At 37.4% G+C, this 22,391-nt stretch overlaps 1 protein-coding gene across 7 annotated transcripts; it reads right to left on the minus strand.

Annotated features, from left to right (window-relative positions):
* Nucleotides 1-987: 987 nt before the first annotated feature.
* CYP27C1 (cytochrome P450 family 27 subfamily C member 1) lies at nt 988-20,224 on the minus strand. 7 transcript variants are annotated; one of them, XM_067000069.1, is made up of 10 exons: nt 19,634-19,838; nt 15,576-15,693; nt 13,771-13,970; nt 12,199-12,408; nt 10,542-10,705; nt 8,181-8,347; nt 7,314-7,392; nt 6,198-6,401; nt 4,325-4,417; nt 1,000-2,050 (listed from the first exon to the last, which is right to left on the minus strand). In XM_067000069.1, exons 2-10 carry the CDS (start codon nt 15,683-15,685, stop codon nt 1,967-1,969), a joined length of 1,311 nt encoding a protein of 436 aa, XP_066856170.1. In that variant the 5' UTR covers nt 15,686-15,693; nt 19,634-19,838; the 3' UTR covers nt 1,000-1,966. The 7 variants fall into 7 exon arrangements, with proteins under 7 accessions (XP_066856167.1, XP_066856166.1, XP_066856170.1 ...); XM_048046982.2 differs by having other exon boundaries at nt 1,209-2,050; nt 15,576-15,766; nt 19,634-20,218; XM_067000067.1 differs by lacking the exon at nt 19,634-19,838 and adding an exon at nt 18,534-19,047 and having other exon boundaries at nt 1,209-2,050; nt 15,576-15,766.
* Nucleotides 20,225-22,391: the final 2,167 nt, after the last annotated feature.

Here is a 22,391-nt window from a genome sequence, read left to right on the forward strand (position 1 = left end):
ACTGCTCTCTTGCCTTGTTTCATTTCTCTCATCCTCCCCCATCATACAAACAGTCCCCAGCTGACCTCTACAGTTCCTTGGCTTTGATCTCATATACACTTCCACATTTTACCTGCTTGGTACGGTCCCAAAGCTTGCACTCTGTTTGGTCCTCCTACTCCCCTTCCCCATCCTGTGCACAGCAGCACAACTCTCCTGCCTAGCTCCCAACACACCCCCAGTGCCTACTTCTCCATGCTCACAGCTGCCAGGCTTGCTACTCTCCATCTTCACAGCCACATCAACGCTGGGTACTTAAGGAGCTCTTAAGTTTCATTCACCACTGGAATACAATTTTGCTGTAGTTGTGACTACTTCGTCATAGATTCCCTCCAGACCTATGTACCTACAACAGAGCAATAAAAAAACAGAATAGACTGACTGAATACAGCAATTCTAGTTTTGAATGTACGGATTAGCATTAAGAAAAAAAGAGGAACTCTTAAAAAGCACATACATTTATTTAAAAAGGGAATTTTATGTTTCTAAAATTCCGGTTGCAATGCTTTCATGAACCCTTAAACTTTTCTTGACCATATACATACACCAAAGCCTTTGCTTTCCCTCCTTCACTCCAAAGTACCCAGAGAACAAGATACTTCTAATTACACCTTGAATCTTTAGTATCTGAATCTTGATGTTTTTGCATGAGTTCTTTTCAAATTCTGTAACTGCTGGTATACGGCTGTGTGGCTATGTTCTTCAAAATACTTAGTCACTACTGCTTTGTAAACTAGTACAATTTGCATTGATTTAAAAACTTTAAAAAATATGCAACCGCAATCATTATTCAAGCAGAAGGTCACAACAGAAAACAAGAAGATGGAAGAGTTGACCAGAGTTCATTACACAAGATTTATAACCAAGGAATCACTTTATATAATTCTTTTCACCATGTTCAATCTTTAATTTCATTTTTTCCCCCATATCATTTCTCACAGTAAATTTATTCGAGCCTCTCATTCTCCTGATGGCTTGAAAACTTGTACATCAGTTTACTCATTACTACCTGGTGATGCTTGTTTTGGGCAGCATTGTCCTCTACCTTAAGGAGTAAACACCTTAACTTGAACATATCTGAAGAGAACATTTATCTCCTCTCTCAATATTCACCTTTCTAGATGGACCACGTGAATATTTTGTTGAGGATACATTTAGTCTCTTGTAGACATCCATTTACCTTTACCTCCTACCTAATCTAACCAGCAAGTGTGTAATTAAGCCATGTGTCCACAGCCATGTGTCCACAGAAGCAAGTTCTGCTATGACAGAAGTGGTGACAGCTTTCAGATGTGTCAGTGCTGGATCTGCAGGCTTCTGGTCTGCTTAAGTCACAGGCAGGCAGAGTAAAAGGCATTGCAGATATAAACCCTTTCTCCATTCATAGAAATGTTCTATATTAACCCGACAATCTTAGTAGCTGCCTCACCTGTTCAAATCAAACTCCATTCCTGAACACATAACCAAACTGTACATTGCACTACAGATGTGGTCTCACCTCTTCTTCCCTAATCTCTACCAGATATGGTCATCGGATACATTTTAGGCTGTAATTTTCATTATTCCAACACACTTGCAATTTACAGTCATTTAGGTCTTCCTCTATACATTTCATTTTCATCTAGTGAGCTCCCCAAAATAAGTTATTTTCATTCCCTAAATAGATTTTTTTATTAGATTCCATCCTATCTTTATTACTACATTCAAGGTTCTGTTTTTCATTTTTCCCCTACACCTTCTGACTTTAATCTTTATATCATTTATACTCTCCTATGTATTAAGCAATTATCATTAATCAAAACATGACATTAGAATCAGTCCCAGAGTGTTTAGGTAACTTTGCCAGCAACTTTCCTCCATGATGACAGTACTCTTAATGATATTTTCTCTCCTTCAACTGGGTCACTGCACACCTTTAATTCTTGTATTAATCCCCATCTTTTCTAGCCAAGCAAGTAATTTCCCATGCAGTAATGAACCTTCCAGTTCTATCCAACAAGTCAGAAACTTTCTGTCAGAAACGGAAGAAAAATACAATTATAAATAGCAATTAAAATGAGAAACAGGACTTGTAAATTCTGTATAAATACTTTATTATGTGTAAAAGACAACTTACATGTTCTATTAAAACAAAATTCTATTAAAACAAGACACAGGTTTACTGTTTCATGAAAAGGTTCAAATCCTTTAAAGAGCATTTAAGAATGTCTCTTCCCTCTTCCACAGTGATCTATTAGTTAGGAACTGGCATCAAGTAGAAAATGTACTGCAACATAGCAATGGCTGGGGCTTCTAAAGATGCTGTGACAACGCGAAAAGAAGGCCCTCTAAAGAATCAATATTTGGATTTAAGGCTTGGGCCTTTGGTCCTAAGGTCAACAAAAACTGGCAGAGTTGTTTAGTCAAATACTCAATCCACAGACTTGAACAGACCTCTGCAAAAAAAAAAAAAAAAATCTCCTATTGTTTGTCAGCTTGCTCCAGCAGATACAACTCTGTTCATTCTACTTAAGATTGAAAATAACAGTGGGACAGAAAATAAATGGGTATAATGTGAATTCCTGGAAAACAGCATCAGAAGGCCAGCTCATTCAAGAAAAAACCCTCCACAGATTACCTGCTTTTCCTATAGTACAAGTATATGCTCAGTACAGGACTAACATTTTAAAGTCATGTAAACATTTGATCTTCCTACAGATGAGTTTTGTTTAGTATTATTTTATATAAGAGAACCATAGGAAGGAGAGGATTTTTTTTCTTTTGTCAAGACTTTGAAAAGGCACTACAAAAAGTAAACAAAAAACTATAAAAATGCGTTAGCTACACAGAATTTCATGTGTACCGTTTTAATTAAAGTGTATTATTTCATTCATAACTTATCTTTGACGTATTATAGCTAGATGAGAAAAGAAAAATGTAATTTTAAATATTGAGTTGCACAACTTTTTCTAACTCTACATATGTCTGAAACTTTATCATTATCAGTATGTAAACTACCTCACAAACAACAGTCAAAGCCTGTCTCTCATGTAAACAGTTAACTATACATCATCACATAGATAATATCATGTTAGGATATGCAGGTTTGAGTGTTGTTCAAGGCGTAACATGGTCCCAATGTATAAGGTTTCTCTCAAAAATGAGAATGTACAGTGATACTAAAGTCATCTAAAGACTGAAGTCTCATGCAAGAGACTTTTGTTAGTTGTCACGAGAAAAATAAACCCAAAAAAAACCCCACCATCTTTCTGGTATCCCCTCTTTGTATTAGACACTAGGAAAAAAAAAAAAAATAGAACATCCAAATATTTCAATAAACACACTTCCATCTTACAGAAGGCAACTGTGCACCTGCCTACGGGAACTACATGTGAAGTTTCCAGTTCTTGTTGAAGAACTGTAAAGATAGTTAATAGTAGTATTTTAATTAAATGATAAAAATGTAACAAATTCTTCATTTTTATTATTTACACTTGGTTTTGGCGTAATATTAGCTAGAACACTGAAAGTGGCTTGTGCTGTTCCACTCAGCTTTTGCTTTGGTGATAAGAACAATGTCTAGGTTCATGACTCTACAATATGACATTTAAACTCTTAAGATTTTTTTTTTAATCATATGGAAACTTTTTATGGGGATTATGTTTGGATAAATTGTAAATTGCTCTGAATTTTGAGTCTAGGCAAGTTAACAAATCGTATTTTTTTCAGTCATTACTTTTCATATCATTAAATATATGTAGTGTAAATGTTTTTACAGACAAGAGAAAAATGATCTCATAATTTCAATGTTATGTGGAAATTTTTAAAATGCACACTGGAAGACACGAAACAAAAACGCAAACTCATAAATGCAGCTAATTTGCATATACCATAGAGTAATCCTCTTGCTCTCAAACAGACTCACATGAGTAATTAACTTTTATGACAAAGCAGTGTAATAAAACTACTGAATGACACCAATGTGTCTGAATTTCACTTTGTGTTTTTCAATGCATGTGTTGTTACAGTTCGAAATAAAGAAAAATAAAGAATTTCAGTGCAAGGAGGAATTATTTTAGCATGTATCTTCATGCCTTTAGCATGTAATTGTCTATTATAGGAGAGGTAACTTTTTTTATGTTCTGCCGGGTCTAAGGCAGAGTATAATACTTGATCATTTTGCCAAGTAAGTACAAACCAGAGAACACACACGATCAAACATCCATAAGATACAAGCCTGTTTCCACAAAAAACACACAAGTATTTCCAAAACAGTTGAGTCTCACTTTCTGTCAGAAAATCTCACATTGATGGAGTCTCCAGGTGTTAAAAGTCCATGGGTTTTGGCATGAACTGGTTCAGTTTTGGGAGAAATGTTGATTTCAAAATTCTGAAGCAACTATAAAGACAAATAAGACAAGTATTAGAAAACCTGAAAAAATACAGATGAAGATTAGATGAAGAATTCAGAAAAGAAAATACAAGAGACTGTCACAAACAAAATTTCTGTTATCAATTTATGTCTTCTGTTCCACTGAGTGCTGTGATTCCCACACGGAGAGAAAAAAAAAAGTTGAGCTATCAGTCTGAACTATCAAAGAAATGAAGGCCTCTTTCAAACCTTGTGAGCTTTCAAACCTCTAGGTACTTTTGATTTCAATTCCTTTACTATAAATCAATAAGTACAATTATAAAACAAATAAGTAAGCCCCAATTTCATTGCATGCGTTTATCTTCCTGGGCAGACGCAAAAACAAACATGAAACAGGACTGTCCAGTACACCGAGTGAAATAACCATAATAAGGCAAGGAAACAGATACAAGATCCCTTCCTGAATAGAACCACTCTAATTTGTGGTTCATTTGCAAACATAAATCATAGAAATGGTGGGCTAAAACAAACCTCAAGAGGTTCTAGCCCACCACTGTTTGAAGCTGAAGACAGAATACTTCAGGTACCTTTTTTTTTTTTTAAACAGCTCTGCATGCATTTTATAGGTACTTTCATCTGGAACAAGTTTTATTAATTGTTAGAATAGGACATGTGAAAAATACTTCCTGAAGTCAGAAGACATGATTCCTTCTATATCCGTGACATTAGAGAAGTAATCAAATCAAAGAAAAAAATGAGACTGGTCTGACAACGTCTCGTCAATCAGCTCCATGCTTTGTGTACTACTATTTTTAAAATGCTTAAATATCTTGGTGCTTGTAAATGAGCTGTATAGTATTTTGTTTCAATTTCTTCCCAGAAAACAAAAGCAGGATCTCTATTATTTCCTTGATCCTCCTCTTCAAATAGAGGAAATTATGTTTGCTTTATTCAGTCCCCTGAGAGCTATCTCATTCTGAGTTCTGAAAGACAGTTGCTAATTGTTTAAAGATTGCTTTAGGTGCTTACTTAAGGAAATTTAAAGGCAAATTTAATCAAGTTTTGCTTTAAATAGATAAAATGTGGATAAATACAGTTATAGTTAAGTAACTATATATAGTTTCCAAATCCTTGAGTTTTGACAGCACAAGCCCATTTCAGTATTTGAGTTAAAGGTAGCCTTGTAAATGACAAGAACTGGAGCAGCTGTTGGGAAAGCTTTAGGTCATGAAACAATGGAAAACAATATATGTTAATATGTACTATTTACCTATGTAACTATATGTGTAGCTATATATAAAATGATAATAAAGTAAAATTAGAAGAAGGAAAAAGAAGGGACAGAATAACCACAGAAAATAGAAAAAAAAAAACACAAGAATTTAATCTCGCTAGTTATGATAACACGATGATCAGAACAAGGATATAAAAAACATTTCACCTGTTCTCATGTATTGAGTTCTTTGTAAATAAAATACTGTAACTGAGCAGGTAACCATCCTAATATACGTTAAAGAAGGCTTATAAAAATCTTCTGTACTAAATCCATACATTTCCTTAATAGTATTACCTTTAGTTTTACTTCATTTGGATTACAAAGATTTTTTCTTCTGCCATGTAGTTTAACTAGTATGCTACTCTTCAAGCATGATTATTTTCAATTTTTTAAGCCTTTGCAGAATGAGCATGCTAGACAACACTCCAAAACAATGTTTTTGTGCACAATAAGATATCCAGAAATGGTATACATAGAAAAAAATCATACCAAAACATTTTTCTTCTTCTAATGCTGTCATACATTTCTAACCTGAATCAGTGCAAGATGAATTTCCAGTTCTGCAATTCTTTTTCCAATACAACTTCGAATGCCATAACCAAAGGGGATGGAACCAAAATTGTCTACTCTGTCCAAATTATCTTTCCTCAGCCAGCGCTCAGGCCGAAACTCATTTGCCATTGGGAAATTCTCTTCATTGTATGAAGTAGCATAATGACAGAGTGCCAGCTGTGTCTAAAGAAATAAATGTTATTTATACTTATCTAACTCCAATACACAAAAAAAAGCGCATTTATACTTTTATCACTTTAGGGTTATAAAAATTAAGTATCTTTGAGTAATTCCAGGAAAACAAACAAAACAAACAAACAAAAAAAGCACAATTAGAGAAGATCAATGAGGAAGGAGATTGGAGCAAAAGTCACAGGAGCTGGGAATTGTCTCAAACAGGTATTATGAGAGAAAGGGAAAAGACACAGGATAATGGAAAGAGAAATAATGAAAGAGCGTTAAAAAACATCTCAGGGGAAAAAAAGAAGCAATAATAAATGTGATGTTTCCAAATAAGTTCTAAGGGAAAAAAAAAAATAGGATATTTAATTATATTAAGAATCCTGAATGTTTCAAAGCAGTGTTGCTCCAACAGAAGTAAAAGGGGACTGTGTAGTCAACTGGAAGAGTTACATAGTTCTACCTTGTTCTCTGTGTAATATTTGAACAATAGAAAGAAATATCCATAATTTTAAAAGGAAATCAAGGTTTCTAAAAAGGAAATTAATAGGCAAAGAACTAGAAAAACTGGCAAAAATAATGAAATTCATACTTTTTTTTTTTTAATAAAATTCTAACATTGCACAGAGATGTTTTCAACAGATTCCACCCTCAAGAATATCAAGTACAAGCCACAAGGTTAAACTTGATTAGCAGGTGAGGAACCAAACCTATTAAAACAACAAAAACAGCAACAAGTCAATTATAAAATCAATTTTTGTCATATACGTGGGTATTGTTATAACATTTTTGTCCTAATGCTCTAGGTCAGTGAAATCCTTTGAAATCAGTGAAGTGTAAATATGTTGCAACAGATTACATCTCAGATACAAAAAATAAATCCTGTTCTCTCCAGAAAACTGCAACAGAACCTACCCCTTTAGGTATCAAGTATCCTCCAACAATCAGATCTTTCTGGGTCACTCTTCCATTTCCTGGCAATACTGGGTATAACCTAGAGACAAATATTTAAGAGAATTTCAAGAGTAATAACTAATACAACGTAAAAAGTTTAGTTTCCAATCTAACATGCATTCAGAGCGCAAAGGTTCTTTGAAAGTACAGATCAGTTGGGAGATAAAAAGACCTTAAAACATCTGTGAGAATATCATTAATACTTGAGAGAAATATATAAACTAGTAACTGGAGGTAGAGCTATTTGGTCTATGAGTTTATTTGCTTTATACATGTACAAACGGGCAATCAGTTGGTCAAGCTGGAGTTGTTTTTTTTTTTTTTTTTTTTTTTTTTAACACTACAGAGAGATGAAAAACACTTGTTGAAGCCTTCTTTAACACCCTCTTACTCCTCTCACCTCACTATGAACATTTGGTATAAACATAAAAAAAAAAAAAGCACGTCACATGCCTTCAATTTAAGTAAAGAAGCTTAAAATGAAGAAGCAAAGTACCACTTTGTAGTGTGGGGGGTGGAGGAGACTAGGTTATTACAGTCCTTTCTACAGACTAATACTTAAAAGGCCAAAATCAAACTTTCAATTACCCGCCTTAACAGACATGTCCTAAATATGTGATACTAATTTTACCGTACTTAAAAAGCATTAAACATTATATAAGCTATCATATTTCATTCCCTGGATATCCTTGGACACAATACTGCTACAGTAAGTAAAAGCAGAAGGAGCAAATAATAAATATCAAATACAAACATTAGCATTGACTCAAAATTCATTACAACCAAATGGAATTATTTTTTTTAATTAACGATTACAAAAACCCTTACCTCAGGGTTTCTTTCAGCACAGCTCTAATCAAAGGCAATTTGGGGACATCAAGAGCAACAGGAACTTGGTCTTTCCCCAGGTTATTGACTATTTCTTCATAAACACGTTGTTGAACCTCAGGGTGCTTTGCCAACAAGTATGTCGCCCAGGACAAAGTAAAAGAAGTCTGAGGAAGAAACCACTACCATCATCATTAAGTCCAACAAGAGCAGATTAAAAACAATTTCAAGCCAAGAAAAGCAAAGTGTTCCCCTATGTGTTTTACGTTTATGGTTATAAAACTGACTGGTAATGATTAACATCTGGATTCAATGGGATGTTGTCAGACTCCACTATCTCCTCCTTCAGCCCTTTTCCGCCCAAATATCCTCCATATATCAAAACAATCCATGCTGATACTTTCTCAGTGAAATATTAAAAAGTAACAGAAAAAGCAAATGCAAACAAAACTACATAAACAATACTGAAACATAAACACACTAAACAGCAACCTGTGTTGTTCTTAGCATCTTACAGCATTTAAGACAGATTGTTAACTCTACCTTAATTTTCTTGAATAATTTTAAAATGTGTTTGTTTTTCTACTTGCATAATGAAGACAGACAACCAGTTTCACTTTCTTAGCAGTAAACAGTTTCATTTTTAGCTTTTCACTCATTGGTACAGCAAAGCTGAATATCACATTGTATGGGTATGAGTTTAAAAAAAAATAAAGCTGGAAATGTCTTATTTGGGGCTTGCATTTAAGAGCAATTTAGAATGCAAATTCGTCATGATGGTGACCTTTTATATCATGTTCAAACTGGGGTATAGTGCTAGAAGTAATTCTGAGAAGCTTTATTTTCTTCTTCTTGTAATATTGAGTTGTTGTTCCCTGCTAAATACAACCCTGCCCTATTCCTCTCAGAGCTCAGAGGAGCTGGCAGTTGTGCCAACTGCATACAAAACTTCCTGTGATGTAAACACTGTTTCTTCCCTGGTTCCCAGCTCCTTCATAACCTCTTAAAAATTAGCACTTTTCCAGGGACAGCCAAAATGCTTCGTAGCCAAAAGCTGCCTTACAATTTTGTTGAAAGCTTTTATAACCCTCTAAACCACCTTCATTTTCTGTGATAAAATGAGATCTGAAATGACAGCAGAAGGGGATAAAAAAGGTTCCCTCAATTTCTGTCTTGTGCCGGGAAATGAGGAAATCACAAGTGCCATACTCTCACAAAATTGTTGCCAGCTGAGAAAGTTGCGTCAAATGGAAAGAGAAACTCATTGGCATGAACCTGAACACTGTCCTTATAACTTACTGAAAACTTTGTCACACTAAAAGTGGAAAATTAAAGGTCTGAAAGATTAGAAAATGAATAGGCAGAATAACTGTGCTTTACTTAAGAGCCAAACATTAAAAAGCTCTCTAAACTCATAAGCCCGTGGAATATTTAACGAACAGATTGATCTTCAGCATGTAAGCTTTACATATGCTCCTTACTTTGGAACTCAAAAGTATTACCATTTTGTTTTGTTTTCCTTAGAAACCTTACAGACTTTTCTTAAATTCAAAAAAAAAAAAAATCTGTATTCAATTATCAAGATTTTTTTAAAAAAACCTTTAAAGATACTTTTTACTTAATCTTTTTTACTTTAAGATTATTAAACACAGCCCTACATAGCGCTCTATTAAATAGTAAAGTTCTTTTAAAAAAAGTTTACATTCATTTATAGTAACACTGTTCACTGATACTCTAAATCCATATATATAGCATATACAATACAGTAATTCTTATTTTCTTATTCTGATTGCCTTGCTGCAGTCAATGCTAAGCTGCACTGGTTCCATGTAACAGGACTGAGAAGAAGGGTAGATATATACATGGCTTTTACATTTGTCTGGATGACAAATGCATCATTTGGTCTAGCTTGGCGCACTTGAAATGTTTCCCTAGGGGTAACATACCTCGTACTCCAGTTTAATTAGCGCTGAGCCCCACCACCATGACTCTGCCTCAGACTGGCTGACTGTTGCCATCTCAAGTAGAGGTAGAGTGAACTCATGTTCACCTATGTCAGTGCTGGGCTAACATCCCCCTTCTGTGCCTGTGGCCCCCGTCCTAACTGCAGCAGAAACCAGGCACCTGATCCAAAACACGTGTCCCAGTTGATTTACTACTGACTTCATTCCAGTAGGCAGATTAGACAGAATAGCAAGTTATTTTCTATCGTATAAAAGATATCATGACTTAAACGTGTCAGAAATTATGTCCTTAAAAACAACACGCACATCCCTCCTGTACTCCCAAAGGTAGCTGTGGATGGTACTGTGAATTGATTTACAAAACAACTGTGCTCAATAAAAATGATAACAAGCTTACTGTGTCCACTCCTGCCAGCAGCATTTCAGTCATATTGGCATAAATCTCCTCCAAAGTAAGCTCCTTACTCACTAGGAGGTATGTAAGTAGCCCACCATTCACTTCTTCTCCTTGGTCCAGTTGAGACTGAATAGCCTTCAATTTGTTGTCAACATGGATTTGACCTTTGGGATTCAAAAAAATTGTTAGGCCTCCATTTCTATTTTTCAGCTGGTTCCATTCAGTAACTTCAGTTCCTCTATTCCCTTATGCTATACTACGTAGCCATAACCAGATAAAATATTTTAAATCTATTTTCTCAGGGAAAAGATTAAAGCGCGGTGGTGTAGGTCCTTGGGTACTCGTGATAAGGAAAGACTGAGCTGATAGGAGCCTTGGTGACTCTCAGCACGAGAACGCTGAGCGTGAGGAGAGGACACAAGAGGCTGTAGATTCTGACTGGAAGCGAAGGAAGCTCAAGGTCAAGTTTTACGCCCACCTGGCTTGTTTTCTGATGACTCTGCAAGAAGTGGTGACCTGTGCAGAGCGTGCTGCAAGTCAGCACACAGCGGCTGTTAGAAGATGTTAGCGGCAACCAGGAGGTCAAAGCCACCGAACTGAATCACACTGAAGACAAAGATGAGGAGCATCAAGTAATAACAAAAATGGAAAAACTTCAGTGAATGATATTTTCTTTTGAATGATTTTACCCACAGTCCCATTTATACCTTTGTGACTACAAACATTTTCAGTGAAACAAGTGCTTCAAAGGTGAAAACTCCCCTGAAAATGAATGTCTCACAGAATGAGCTTACAAAAAGAACTAGAATCGACATATTCCTTTTTGAATCCTTCACAAATACACACATCGCAGTGATATTCACCATTTAATTCCTTTTTTCACAATGGAATTAAAGAAAGAAGTAGCATAACAAGTTTCAAATGGAACAAATTCCTCAAGAACAGTTTTTCACCTACTTTTAGCTGAAGTCTGCTCTTGTTTTTAACCCACGAAAGGGAAAGAGAGAACTTTTCCACAGGAAATAATTTAAAAGTGGCAGTGTAAAAAAGTTCAATGTGTTTTGCAGAAAACACAACCATACCAGCATTAAACAGATTCCCTAATGCTTACTGTAAGTACAGATCAATACATATAGGCAGATTAAAAAAATAAGAAACTTAAGAATCTGCTCTGAAAAAGACCTACACAAACCTATCTAGACAAATAGTGTTAATAAAATAAATACAAAGATGCATGCAGTTTCCTAAAATTAGACAGGGAAAGAAGGTTCAGACCTCTGAAATACTCCAGAATATTAAATATATATATATATATATATATCAAAGATAACTTCTCCTTTTTACTCAGATGACTGAAAGTAGTCATAAAGTAGTATAAAATGCTTTATTTAAAAAAAGATACTGCAGTACCGTGCTATGTTTCTACACCAACTTCTGTGTTCGTATGTGTATATTTAAACTTCACAGTGAGTTTAATTATATTATTACTCAGATCACTAGTTAATAGTTCAGGTGGGTTGTTTTTTTTTCATTATCACAGCATCTCTTCCGCTGCAATGTTTCCTAGTAATTTTAGGTGAGAAATACAGTAAGTCCTGTTCAAACACACAAAGAACCTGCAGGAAAACAGCAGAACTTTTCTACTACTAAATCTTACTAAATTTGAAGAGTCCGTCCCAGGATCTGCAGAACTCTTTCCAGGGTTTTGGAATAAGAGGACGAAGCCATTTGGGAATAGCACCTGCATACATAGTGGTCTTAAACATACTAAACATCAACTCCAGAGCCTCAATATATTCAACAGTCTGCTGTGGGATGTTGTTTTCCAGGCAGCCCAACCGGCATTCATACAGAATAGTTGCCACACCTGCACATACGAGATCAAAGAATTTGGTATACACTTCCATATACAGATATTAATAAGGTGAGGAGTTAAAATTCTAACATAATTATAATCTTAATTATTCTAATTTCCAAAAGCTTTGTTACTATCACTGCAGCTGTGAGTAGATAAAAAATTAAAACAGTAAAAAAAGTAAAAATCCTAGTTAACATCCCAGAAAGACTGCGGCTACCATGTCAGTAATGTTCAGCATGAGAGGACAGCCAGGAATTCCAAAAGAAGCAGAGCAGCCCTCCATTTTCATGTGTCTTTTATTTCTCTTGCACGTCTTTCAGCAACTGCCAGTTCTTATGCATTCTTTTATTGTTTAGATAGACTTTTCGAAAAATCTAACACACTGGTTCTCTGAACAGTTGACAGTGAGTTGATCAAAAACGCAGTTGATATAGGAAATAAATGAGTGCCAGGCACAAGTTATAAATAAAAAGCTAAAAGAATGTGAAGAATTTAACTTGCCAGTTAGAGTGAATCTGTAAGCTCAGAGTTTAAAATTCCATAAAATTTGTAACTTAGTTGAATGTGATTTTTAGACATTAATAACGTAGAACAGACTTAGATTAGTTTGCCAAACAGACAGCCATTTAATGCAGCATCTTCATAGGTGAGCAATTTTGAAGTTCTTGCAAAACTGAAGTTATTTGGATGTCTGTCAGCAGAGTGCCTGTGTTTTTAAAAGGTACTATATATAACAGGATCAGGCTGTATGAAGCCAGTCAAAGGAATGTGTGAATGCATATCGCCATTAGATCTCTATAAGAACACAGGAAATCCTACACTAGTGGAGGCTGGAGTTCCATTTAGCACAACATTCCTTCATTAGTAGTAGCCAGTGCCAGGTGATTTTAAGGCAAGCATAATCTCACACTTGGTATGTTGTAGGCAGGGAAAAGCACTATCTTTTCCCACAACATACTATGAACAGAATTTAAGTAGTGATTGCTGATCTGGAACTGGGCCAGTAGACTGTTAAATTAACATGTCTTAGAAAGCAAACCATTAGAAGGTTAACACTCTTATTCTTGAGAAATTTATATAGAAACATTGAATATTGAAACTGGTCAGGGCTGTGTCTGTCCATTTTGCCTATGTGTCAGCATTTCCACAGTAATTGTCCCTTATTACAAAGTATCGTCTGTTTGGAATCTACAAAGGAATTCCACCGATAGCCACTGCCTTCAGGAGGAAGGTATCTGAATGCAAACTGTCAAGCTTCCCATTTCAGATTAATCACGATGGGGTAAAAGTCATTTATGACAAAAATACCTAAACATAAGCACATCATTTTACATTAATTTTCGCCACAGATGTTATACAGCTCAGACCTACCTTCCATTGAATACTTGAAGAAAAGGTTGTTAACATTGGTCACTGTTTCCCCATCATCCTCTTGACTTCTGAGGGTGTGGATCCTTTTAATCAAATCTGTGATAACTTCATTGACTCCTCCAGAGTAAACAGCCACATCTTGGGGTTTCAGAATTTTTTGCCTCAGTACACTTCGCATTTTTAGCCATTGTTCCCCCTCCCTAGAAGAAATTATTAATGTCTACACACAACTGTTCTTAACAATCACTAGCTCAGGGAGAGCTCTGAAATGACAACTGCTTATATTATTGAGATGAAAAATTAAGTAGTGAAATGAAAATAATGGAGTTATGATAACATATACTTGGTATTACGCTCCTACATTTTCATTTCGTACTTATTGCATGTTCACATTAGAATTCAGTGTTGCAACATGTCTATACATCTGAAGGCAATCTTTGGGTGACAGAACTTGTCAACTCAGTGTTCTGAACTTGACATGTGCCTCCAAATTAGTTTTAGTAGTACTTAACATAAGAAATTTAGATTTGCACAATTTTCTTACTAAAATTACTTTAAATAATTATTTGAATGGATAGTTTGCAAACTTGCTTTTGGTTAGAATTTGTATTTAATTGTCAAAGGTAGGTATCACATCCAGATCTGACAAATCAAAAATTTAAGCTAGTACTGTAAATCCCATTATTGATAAATCACTTTCAGTTATGTTAATTCTAAATCTACAAAGAAATAGGACAACAGACAAAGCTTTGAGAAACTATTTACAGATAAAGTCTCCTTTAGATATATTTTGAAATCTTTTTATTGAAGACTAGAATTCTGAATTGTAGCATCTGCCTGCTTGATACAAGCAGAACTGTTGGGAACTGTGGCTCCAGGGATAACTTTCAATTCCCCATGAAGACAGGCAACTGTCTTTAATGAATTTATTCTGAATTACAATGTATTTCCCATGATTTTTTTTTTCAACTGGAATAATGCTGCTGTAAGGTATAGAAACTTACTGGCCAGCAGCAAAATTTAATCTCTTTAACAGACGCTTTCTGAGTCTGTCTTGATTTAAGTTCTCCTCAAACAAAATATCAAGGAACTGTTAGTTTGACTCTGCAGCGCAGCTTAAGATTTGAGGCTGAAGTGCCACCATTAAAGAAATAAACTGGCCATGACTCAGGAAATCGGTTTCCCTCTAAATAAACAGCCTATGTCAGCGCTGACTGTGAGCAGTTCCTGGTGGCAAATAACCACACCCACACATGCACTGTCGGTTTATGCAAGCTTTAAAGCTAGATGACTTTTCTACAATCAGCCATGTACAAAAAGATACATCTGCATAGGGATGCGCTACAGTATAAATTTATGATACAGTGACCTCTGCATTAATCTAGTGAGAGGACACTTTGGTGAACAATAAAGTGAACCCAAGTCAGCAAGTCCACACAACACACTGCCAACTTGTTGCAGTCATCTGGATCTGAAGCAGATCGAAAAATCGTATTTGTGCAGTGTTATGCCAAGGCTAGTAAGCCCTGCTCTTATATACTGCTTCCAGATAATCAGTCCCTAAGAATGTTTTAATGTGAGGTAGCTCATTCCACATTCAAACTATGCATTGTTACCAATCCTTTGAAAATTTACAGCAGAATAGACAATTCACTATAAATTGATAGCCTCCTCCTCCCCCTGCTAAACATACAAACATTTCCATGCAGAAGAGAATGAATTCCCAGATGACCAGTACAGTCCTTCAGAAAAATCACTATAGTTTTACAATAAAACTTAGAAAATGAAGGGATAACACCACTTACGCAGAAATAAGTCCCGTTGCTCTTCCTCGCAAGTCTCTGTATTCCTGCCATGATTCCATGTTAGCTCTTTGTGGTGCTCTACCTTCTGCCCGGAGGACTTGAGCAACCATATCTCGATCTGCAATGGATACAACAAACTGGGGACCAAAGTGAGACTTGAAGATCTTTCCGTATTCCTGAGTGTGTTTTTGCTACAATATCACCAACAAAGAGAAACAGAAGTAAAGTATTACTAAGGAAAATCAACAGAAAAGGAAACTGACAATTTGTCACACAGTGACAATCAATGTATTGCATCTAGAGCTCGATTCCCAGTTTTCCCATCAAGGAATGGTTTGAAATGTCACGGGAACACATTGTAGTATTACTGTGAAGTATTCAGCAGGAAAATAGAGGGGTCACACTGTTCAGGACCCCTGACTGAAAATACCCAAAGCTCTAAGGCGCAGAAGTGCTAGTGAAACCAAATACCCATAAAATCAAAGGAGTTGGGGCACTTAAAAGCACACATATCTTCAGATCAAGTAAGAAAGAATGTCTGAAAAAAATGGAAAACAAGGAGGTAAGTAGGGTGAATTTGAAAGTATAATACAGAAGGATAATAACTTACTTGCAATGTCTTCTGTAAACAGACTTACTCTACTAGTTTATTCTTTACAAAAAAAAAAAGTGTATAGTTTCTTACATCTAACCAAGGATGATGATAGCATAACAGCCTAGTGAAAAAAGTATATTTTAGGACACATTCATCAATGGCAAACTTTGGAGAAAGCCATACATTAATTCTGAAAAAGGAAGGAAAAGTTGAAGTGTTATTCCTGCAGTGAGGTTTGTTTAGTGGCCGATTGATCCACAAGTTGTATGATTCAAGCCAGAGGCAAGCAACAGGCAATTAAACAGTAAGGGATGTGTCACTGTCTGAGGAAATCTTACTGATTATTTTAAACAAATTTAATTACAATATTGTTGTGAAACAAAACAACTCCCAGGAATTCACTTGGAGTAGAGGTTCATCATCATGTTCAGAAAAAGAGTCTGCAAAGGAGTTGTCAAAATTTATCATTAGGACTTTAGATTTAAGACAGTTCAAGGTCTTAAAGGTTTTATTTCTCTTTAGAGTAGCAAAATAAGTTAAATTGACCAAATTTGACACGTTACTTGCATCTAACCTAAAGACATCTGCTTGCAGTTATGTTTGTTAGAAATCAAACAAGTTTGATACAACTAAGCTAGTGAAAATCTAGTGTTGACCCAATATTAATTTATGAGATACGTTTTAATCAGTATTGGTTACGGAGATGAAACTTTTAATTGCCAACAGTAAATTTAAGACGTATGAATTGCTCTTTACCATACGGTACCAAGTGCTTATTAAAACATAATTAATTTTGCCTACTTTCCAAATAAAACAAGGGTTGTGCAATTGTGGTCTCTGACAGTCTCCACTTGACCACTTTCGGAACACATTGGCCAATTTCAGCCAAGTTTAAACACAGTTAAAGGTCTCCTACAACTACATTCTTCCCATTTCCAACAACCAGCATCTGGATTCAAATGATACGTAAACATCTGTCACCCTGACAAGGGATATGCAGCAGTGGGAACTCAACCATTACCATTTCTGCTCGTCTCCTGCTAACCAAACATCACATGCAGACCAATGGGCAATGAAAAAACATTCCCAAAGCAGCTCTTGCCCCAGAGGTATTTTAAGGAATCCTGAAGAGATTTAGAGACCAAGAGGCTTTAAGGCAAGCTTGTGGTGGGAGATGAGTGCTGTAAGGAAAATGCAGTGGGGTGAGGGGGTTACAGATCACCAATCCCACAAAAAGAGGTTCAACAAATTTGATATTTATGGAACTGACTGTTTTTATTCACTCACGGTAAGGGATTTATCACGTAGGGATGATAAACTTTACCAGAAAGTAAACTGTCAATCGAGTCAATCCAACATATATCAGTTTTAAAACAGAAATGGGTGAGGACTTCTTGTGTTTTCAGCAGAATGGTGATCACTGTATCAACCTGATGTTTAAAGGAATGCCTGGAATTTCTTTTCCATATTTTCTGTCACAACATAGGTTTTCTTTCCCTTATTCCAGACGTTAAAAATATTTCACTTGAATGTCTCATACCATTCTCACACCATTTCACACATCATAAGTCCAAACTGTCAGCACCCAAACCCCTTCCCCTCACCTTTATTTTCTTTATACTCGTACAGTACCGATGAGACACGAGATCTGACCCCCATCAAATTAAAAATACTTTTCCTTTGTCATAATTGCTGTAGGCATTACTGCTTTGGCCAGGACTAACTGGAATCATGTTACCGAGAACAGAATCTCCTTTGTGAAAAACGCCCGGCTTCCCCACCCCTTCTGCATATAGCGTACGAGTGCTTGTGAGCGCCAAAGGACAACGTTTAAGTAGCTGTGCTGGTTACCAAAGGGTTTCAGATTAATTCATTCCTGATGTGCACTGCATTGTTAAATTTAACAGACTGTTATTAAGCCGGCTAATGCCTGCCTGCATCCAGCATGTTTGCAAACAGGCCAGCCGTGATTTGCAAAGTGATTTTTGAGACTCTAAATGGAATAAAAACCGGTGTTGTGTTACAACTCCTCCTTGTCCTTTCTCCCGCTTTCCTTTCTATGAATAATGTTCACTTAAGAAGAAAATTTCTTATTCAGCTAGCAGTAGTGAAAAGCACGCACTCTTTATGTCTTCTTACATTCTTTCTAATAGTTTGAATAATTTTCATTGTGTTGACTTGCGTACTTATCTCAAGGTAGCCTTGAATTCGGTGTACAAGGTAGGATTTTAGTGTTACAATACTATGGCGAGTGCCTCGCAAATTCTGTGTGCCACCAGAGCAGTGGTGAAATACAGTAATATAAGAAATATAGCGTAAGAACACACTTTAGCAATTATAAAGATAAGTTTATCTGCATGTACCTGTTAGGAAGTAATTAAGTCAAACAATTAATTCAGCAGCAGCAATATAGAGCTTGGCCGCCATCACACATGGCTCACCAAACACTGAGGAGCGTGACACTTTTTAGATAAAAAAAAATCTAATCTATCTCAGTGATAACTACAACAAAGCCAGACAAATCCGAGGAACTTATTAGCTCCCCCAGCGCCTAATTTCCTGCCATTTTCTGCCATTTTCCCCCCTCCACACACCCCGCTTCCTCAGCCCACCCTCAGCAGGGCCAAGGGAAAGCGGCTGGGGCCGTCCCCGCTCCCCGAGGCCCCGGGGGTCGCTGCCCGCCCGCCGCGGCCCCTCAGGGAGCCCCCGGCCGCCATCACATCGCGCCCCGTTTCCCGCCTCCCCGCCCGCGCCCACGGGGCCGCCGAGCCGCGACCGTTGGCCCCCCCCGGCTCCGGGGAGGTTTCAAACCGCCCGCCTCCTGCCGAGGGGAGGGAAGGAGGACCCGGCCAGGCGGCCCTGCGGGGTGCATTTATACAAGGGGAGGCCAGGAGAAAGGCGGGGGCTGGGAGACAAAATGGTCTCTGGCTACGGCGGGGGACCGCCGTCAGGGAGCTCGCCCCCGCTGCCTGAGGGAGCTGAGGCGCCTCAGCGCGACCGGGGCTGCCCCCGCCTCAGGGGGGTGTTGCGGTCCGAGAGCCGAGGAAAGCCCGCAAATAGGTAATTTGCAAGTTTGTGAAGCGGCCCAGTTCTAAAAAATCCCGTTTTTTTTTTTTTCTTTTTTTTTTCTCCCCCGAAGAGTCTAAGGCAGCCACGTACACGCATAAAGATGAAAAGAAAGAGGGAGCTCCAGGAGCGGGGGTACGCGCTACGCGCACAAGGGGAAGGGGGGAGCTCCTCAGAGGATGCCCGCCCGGCTGAAAGCCCCGTGCTTGACCGAGACAAAACCGCTAAACCTCCATCTGAAGGGACGCGGAGATTGAATGGGGCTCCTCCTGACCCCGGCTCTTTCATAACAGGAGCGCGGTGCTGCTAGCTCGGGGGTTGAGCAACGTTTTGTGAGGGAAAAGCCGAAGTAACCCCGGCGGGACTAAAATCTACGAAATCTCCAACTCGGCTGTACCTGGATCTCATGAATGCGGCCGAAGCCGTCCTTCCAGAAGAACTCGTAAAGATTGTAGAGGGTGTTGGGTCCCGGCATTTCCTGCAGGCTCTTCACCCTGCCGAGCCGCTGCCGGGGGGGCTCCAGCAGCCCCCCTGCGCCCCCCGAGCCCGCCGCCGGCCCCGGGGCTTTGTTGGCTGCCGCCCCCGGCGACTTGTCCGGCACCTCCAGCGACGGGCTGCTGGAAAGCTTGGGCAGCTGGTGAAAGCCGCAGGCAAAAAGCTCCTGGTAGAAGTAAGTCCTCTCCCATTCAAGTGGCTGCTTGCATGCCGTTGTCAAAACCCTCGTGAGGAAAGACATGGCTTAATTTCAGGAAGGTCCACTTTGTTCCCGCAGCGGCTTGTTATGCGGTTGCTTTCCTCGCTGCCTGCTTTAACTTGTACAAGCAGCACTTCTCCAAACTCTTACTGCATGAGCATCAGTTTACACAGACCATTATTTAACGCTCCCTCCCCTAGGGCTGGAAAAGGGGGGTGGGTCTGGGATGAGACTTGAATAGAACGAACCTATTATTTTGTATAATTCAAATCAGATAAATTTGCCCATTAAGCATGCAGCCAAAGTGTAGTTTTTCCCCTCTTTCCCCAGTTGGCAAAATCTCACACGTGGATTATCTCAACTTTCTCCTTCATTGAGAAGGTAGGTTTAGATTTATATGAAAACATTTCCACATCTGCATACAAGTAGCAATGGTTTTCCACAGTAACATTACAAACAGTTCCTGTAAATTACAATACCCAGGGATGTTATTTGTATTACAGATTAGTCTATCTTTTGGATATGGTAAACCTCGTAAGCAGCTTGTGTCAGCTTTTGTAGAAAATGACATTTTAACTGCATACAGAGTTCCTTACCGCAGCTTTTCTCAATTCAGCTGCATCAGTTTATAATAATACACAGAGAACCCGAGCTCCAACCTGTTCGGCACAATTTCAAAAGCCTTTGTGCCGTCTTCATACCCATTTCTGTATGCTTCTGAAAGTATTAGTGATAATCTGTAAAAATTTGATTATCTCCAGGAACGATGTGGGAGATCACCTCAGTTAAAAGTGAATCGGAAGCTCAGGTAACACTTGAGGACAGAGGAACATCTCAAGCAAGATTCACATTTACGGAACTTACTTTTCCAGCAGTTTAGTCCCAACTAAGTTTAATGAGCTCTGTTTTCCTTGCATTCTCTATATTTTTCTACATTTGTATTTTGGGAGGCACAATCTAATTTGTATATATGCTTCGTTTTATCACTGAGGACAACTCCACTGAAATAAATCTCTCTCTTGAGTCAGATGTGCATCATGCTCTTGGTAGATAGAGCATTAAATGTTGCAGGAATAAAAGGCACATGATAAACAGTCTTAATATCTATAAAGTACATACTGGTTTAAGCTAAACTAATGTCTTTAAAATAGACTTCATTATATTTAAAAAGGTCCAGAGAAAAGCAACATAAAAATTAGAAGCTTTTAAACAATGATATATGGAAGAGGTTGAGAGAGTTACTTCATCTGCTAAAGATGACTGCCAGGGGCATAACAACTGACTACAGATGTATACATCTTTTGTTAAAAAGAGACGTATATCAGAGGAAAGGAAAAAATAATCTGCTTAGTTTGCAGCAACAAATTTCTTGGTTAGATTTTCAGGTAGCCTTGCTATCTCAGATATTTCTGGGGTCTCCTAGATATTTCAGATAGCCAAGCTACCCCAGGAAGTTATGTAACTGCTATCACTGAACTTTGTAAGAACAGATTTGATAAACATCTGTCAGGCACAGTCTGGGCGTATCACAGTCTAGATTACCTCTGGGGTTTCCTTTTACCATCTACAATTCTGCATGGTGTAGCTACATTATTTCTTTAACATTTCTCTAAATGTTGGTTTTGGAGACACCATTACTTATAAAATAAATACTTCTGGGAAAAAAAAAAATGAAAAAAACAGCTGGTAAATGTGGAATTCAGAAAAAGTTTATAATTGTAAGAGAAAGGCTAATTCCATGTCTTGCTTAGGGACAGGGGAGGAGAAGAACAACCGTGAGTGTCTCTCAGAGCAAACAGTAAATGCACTAAGAGATGCCTATAGGTGGATTTAAAAACAACATTTATTTATTATATAAGAAAGATGGACAGAAGTCCTAAAACATGCAATGAACAATCCAAACTAAATTATCTAAATTATATTTCCCATATTCTAATATCAATATCCATAAAAAATTAAAGCTACCAAACAACAAATGATGTCCCTGGATTCTAAGTCAACATATGAAATGAAGAGAATATGAGTTCATTTTGCAACCAACACTGATACAATCCTTTAGCTATACACATTAAGAGTTATATATGAGTTTTAAAAATATATTCTTAATATCAGTGATAATAATTTGAAATTGATTTTTTTTTTAAGTTTATGCAGTTCTCCAGTTTTAAAAAATTGTTTTTCATGTTCTAATTTCTAGATTGATGGAGGGAATACATGCACTCTTCCTAAAAATTGCTTTTTCGCATCTATCAGTATGGTAAGTATTTTATATCAGTCAAACACCATTAATATCACACAAAGCATCTGCATCTCCTTCTATTAGTATGCTAGTGAGAAACTCGAGATATATTATACTGTAAGACTACAATTTTGCAGCTGGCACTAGCTTTCTCTGGTCATACATTTTTGCAGTTAATTCCATATTTGGACATTCAGTTCCCTCCCCCCTCCCCCTTGCCTC

This window comes from Anser cygnoides, chromosome 6, assembly GCF_040182565.1.
Source record: "Anser cygnoides isolate HZ-2024a breed goose chromosome 6, Taihu_goose_T2T_genome, whole genome shotgun sequence".
In the NCBI taxonomy this organism is placed as follows: Eukaryota; Metazoa; Chordata; class Aves; order Anseriformes; family Anatidae; genus Anser; species Anser cygnoides.